This window comes from Lolium rigidum, chromosome 7 (assembly GCF_022539505.1).
Source record: "Lolium rigidum isolate FL_2022 chromosome 7, APGP_CSIRO_Lrig_0.1, whole genome shotgun sequence".
Taxonomy (NCBI): domain Eukaryota; kingdom Viridiplantae; phylum Streptophyta; class Magnoliopsida; order Poales; family Poaceae; genus Lolium; species Lolium rigidum.
The window spans coordinates 188349184-188353140 of NC_061514.1; the positions used below are offsets into that span (position 1 = coordinate 188349184).

Sequence of the window (3957 nt, forward strand, 5' to 3'; positions counted from 1 at the left end):
CGGGGTACAGCGCCTTCCCGTGATCCTCTAACATGCGATCCAAATTCTCCCTCTCCTTTTCAGCTTCGCAGTCGTCTCCGTGCATCAGCAATGGTCCGACCAAGATCATCAACGGGATCATCACGTGCCTCTTCTTCACCTTCCCCTTCACCTTCCCCTTCACCTTCAAGCATCCTCCATGAAAGTATCACCGAAATGAGCAAGATAGCTTTCATCGATGAAATCATCCCCTTCTTCATCTTCTTCCATTATAACCCCTCTTTCTCCATGCTTGGTCCAACAATTATAGCTTGGCATGAAACCATGCCGAAGCAGTGCATGTGAACATCTCTTGAGGAAGAGTAACCCTTCGATTCTTACAGTTAACACATGGACAGATAACAAAACCCCCCTCGCTTGTTCGCATTAGCCACTACGAGGAAATCTTTCAAACCCGTACCGAACTCGCCGGAGAGTCGGTTACCGTACATCCATTGCTGATTCATCTCGCATTATTATAATATAAAATATATAATTAACCATCATGCATTTGTTAAACTAACTAGCTACAAACAATATAAATTAAACAATGAACTACACACATGCATATTTTATCAATGACACATCAAAGGTTCAAGTTGCTAACCGCGATCGAGGAGGAAAAAATAAATGAGAAAGCTCAAGTGTGGCTCCAACACTTCATATCATGTTTGTTTCATGCTCTTGGGGCATTTCATCAAACACCTTATGTGCATAAGAGGAACCAAAAGCAAACCTAACACTCACTTGTGAAGTTTGTGAAGAGAATGGCTCCAAATTGCTAAGTGTTGGCTGCTGGGATGGGTATATATAGGGAGGGGCTTTAGTCCCGGTTGGCCTGGCCAATCGCGACTAAAGGCGCCTTTAGTCGCAGCTTGGCCGAGCCAACCGGGACTAAAGCCCCCACGTGCACCAGCTGGCCACCGTGCGCCCCGGGCCCGAGCCTTTGGTCGCGGTTCGCCTCCCGAACCGCGACTAAAGGTCCCATTAGTCGCGGTTCCTTTAGCTTCGCGACTTATGGTGCTGGACGGAAGCCTATTTTTCTACCAGTGTAAGTTAAGGTTCCGCTTGGCTATCTTAGTTGGATTAGTTTCTTCTTTACTTCATAAATTTATAAATATGGTCTTATTCCATTTCATATTGGATTACCTCACCACTCCCAAGTTACATGGATTATATTCTAGGGTTTTAGCTCAAGAATTGATGAGGTGATCATCTAGATATATGGATAATTCACTGGTTTCTCTGGGATTTTGTGTAGATAGATTTGGATAGATAAAAGTAGGATAGACAAGGACTTATGTTGATGTCCTTGTCATGGGTTCAAGATTGGAGTTGAATATATACCATGAAAATCAGGGTAAGAACATTGATTTAGGTAAAGATAGCAACCCAAAAGTCCTCTTGACCCGTTATCCACGCATGTTGTAGCCAAAGGCTAGCTAGCGTTGCTGCAATGTGAAGACATGGACCTCACACACATCACATGTACGCTGGACAATTGATCGATCTGATCACCTGGCCTGGCACATGTTTGCCGTCTTCACACACGACACCTCCCCCCACGCCCATGGCCCTGCCCCGACCCTCCGTGCTGGGCTGCTGGCACTGCTGGATGGGGGTAAGCACACACATTATCCAGTATATATAATCGGTCGATACACCAAGATAAAAACAAGCTCGCAGCCTCGCAGGGCACCAAGCCACCACGATCATCTTTAGCTTGAGGTTGAAACACTTGATGGCGAGCCATATCTTCCTGCACCTCGCGCTACTGCTGCTACTCTGCAGCGCCAGCCAAGGTAACAAGAGTACCAGCCATATTTTCCTCCTATAATGTCATTGATAGGAAGCATGGTGGCGTGAATATGTCAATACGTATGTGGACAGGTGAGGAGCTGGGCGCAGATGCAGCCGGCCGGTCTCCGTGCCGGGCGGCGGACCTGGTGGTGCGGCAGTCGGCGACTGGGCGGATGGTGGAGGGGAAGCCAGAGTACGCGGTTGAAGTGAGCAACCGCTGCCGGTGCGCGCAGTCCAGGGTGCTGCTCCGCTGCTACGGCCTCAGCAGCGTCGAGACCGTGGACCCGCGGGCGATCCGGCCAGTGGATGACGAGCGCTGCCTGCTCCGGGACGGACGCCGGATCCAGAGGGGCGCGCCGGTGCGGTTCAACTACGCCTGGATGACGCCCTTCGACTTCCCACTGCTCAGCTCACAGGTTCGCTGCTAGTTCTAGCTAGGTGCCTGCCAAGCTCGATCCATAGAACCAATGTAAAGAGATGTTTTACACTGCTCGCATTGTAAGTGGTAACAGGAGGTACGGATCGATTTGGCCCGCTTGTTTTTGACAACCATATCAATGTTGTGGAATAAAATCTTGACGCAGGAACAATTCGAAATCCCTCGCTGGGCGTTCGACCGCGCGAAGCGCTCGCGCGAATCAATTCCCTTTCCTTTTTTCGTGTTTTCTATTACCCCGCGCATTTACTTACGTTAATTAATTATGGCAGTAAATCTCACGCATTTAATTCGCGATTCGTTGTCGCGCATAAATTACGTGAGTTAATTACGATAGTAAATATTACGCATTTCATTCGCTGGAGCACTATTTCCTTTTTTTGGCGCGTTAATCCGCATGATTAATTCCGTATACTGTAGTACTCCCTCCTTCACAGTTTATTAGGCACGCGCGTACCCCTAGGTCATCAATTTAACCTATATAATTTAAATTATATAATACAAAAATTATATCATTAGAAAATAGAACATCTAAACTTTCTAATGATATAATTTTTATACTAATTTTGCGCATTTATTTCGCGGATTTAATTCCGTCCGGTTAATTCCTTTTTTTGGCAGTGTCATGTTTTGTCGCTCTTTAGTTTCTATTTTTTGACCGAGATTCCTTTTTTTCAATTCTCTTTACTCAATTCCCTTTTATCAATTCCCTTTATTTTTTCTATTTTTTGTTTCTACTTTTGTGTATAAATTCATGTTATTTGGACTAATTTTTTCAATTCCCTTTTTTGGGCTAGTGATTTTCATAGGGGAAAATAACGGGTGGGGAAACCACTTGCGACTCAAATGAACTACCACTTGCAACTTAAATAAATATCATTTTTCAACTTAGTTAGCTTTTCGGGTCGGTAACTTTTCACATTTTAGCGTCGATAAATAGCATGCATAAGGTTTAAAAACTTATGAGCTAAAAATATTGCTAAAATATTCGAAATGATATTTAACTTTTAGGGTTTGTAACTTTTTCATTTTACCCGCTGATAAATAATGAGATGTGGGGTTGATAACTTGTGGGCTAAAAACATTGTCAAAATAGTTGAAATGAAATTAACTTTTCGGGTCTTTTCTTATTTTACCGTTGATAAATAAGGAGAAGATGGTTGATAACTTTTGAGCCAAAAAAGTCGCAAATTAATCTAAATGAAATTAGCTTTTCGGGTTGATAATTATTTACATTTACCATTGATAAATAACGAGAAAAGGGGTTGATAAATTGTAAGATAAATAATCGCTAAATATTCTAACTGAAATTAGTTTTTTGGAACGATAAATTTTCACATTTACCATTGATAAATAACGGCGGAGTGGTTGATAAATTGTGAGCTAAAAAATAGCTAAAATATTCTAACTGAAATTAGGTTTTCGTGTCGATAACTTTTCATATTTATTGTTGATAAAGAACAGGACGAGGGGTTGATAAATTGTATGCTAAAAAAGTTGCTAACATATTCTAAATGAAATTAGCTTGTTAGGTCGATAAGTTTTCACATTTACCATTGATAAATAATGGGTAGAGCGGTTGATAATTATTCACATTTACCGTTGATCAATAACGAGAAAAGAGGTAGATAAATTATAAGATAAATAATCGCTAAAATATTCTAGTGAAATTAGTTTTTTGGGACGATAACTTTTCACATTTA

The 3957-nt window shown here is 42.2% G+C and overlaps 1 protein-coding gene across 1 annotated transcript; it reads left to right on the plus strand.

Annotated features, from left to right (window-relative positions):
- Window positions 1-1759: 1759 nt before the first annotated feature.
- Window positions 1760-2246, plus strand: LOC124672385 (protein TAPETUM DETERMINANT 1-like). Its single transcript, XM_047208621.1, has 2 exons — window positions 1760-1820; window positions 1909-2246. The coding sequence occupies exons 1-2, from the start codon at window positions 1760-1762 to the stop codon at window positions 2244-2246; spliced, it is 399 nt and encodes a 132-aa protein (XP_047064577.1).
- Window positions 2247-3957: the final 1711 nt, after the last annotated feature.

Bases quoted from the DNA above. Each gene is read 5' to 3' on its own strand.
- LOC124672385 (XM_047208621.1), top strand. From the start codon at position 1,760: ATGGCGAGCCATATCTTCCTGCACCTCGCGCTACTGCTGCTACTCTGC. The intron at 1,821-1,908 runs GTAACAAGAGTA...GTATGTGGACAG, and splicing joins ACTCTGCAGCGCCAGCCAAG to GTGAGGAGCTGGGCGCAGAT.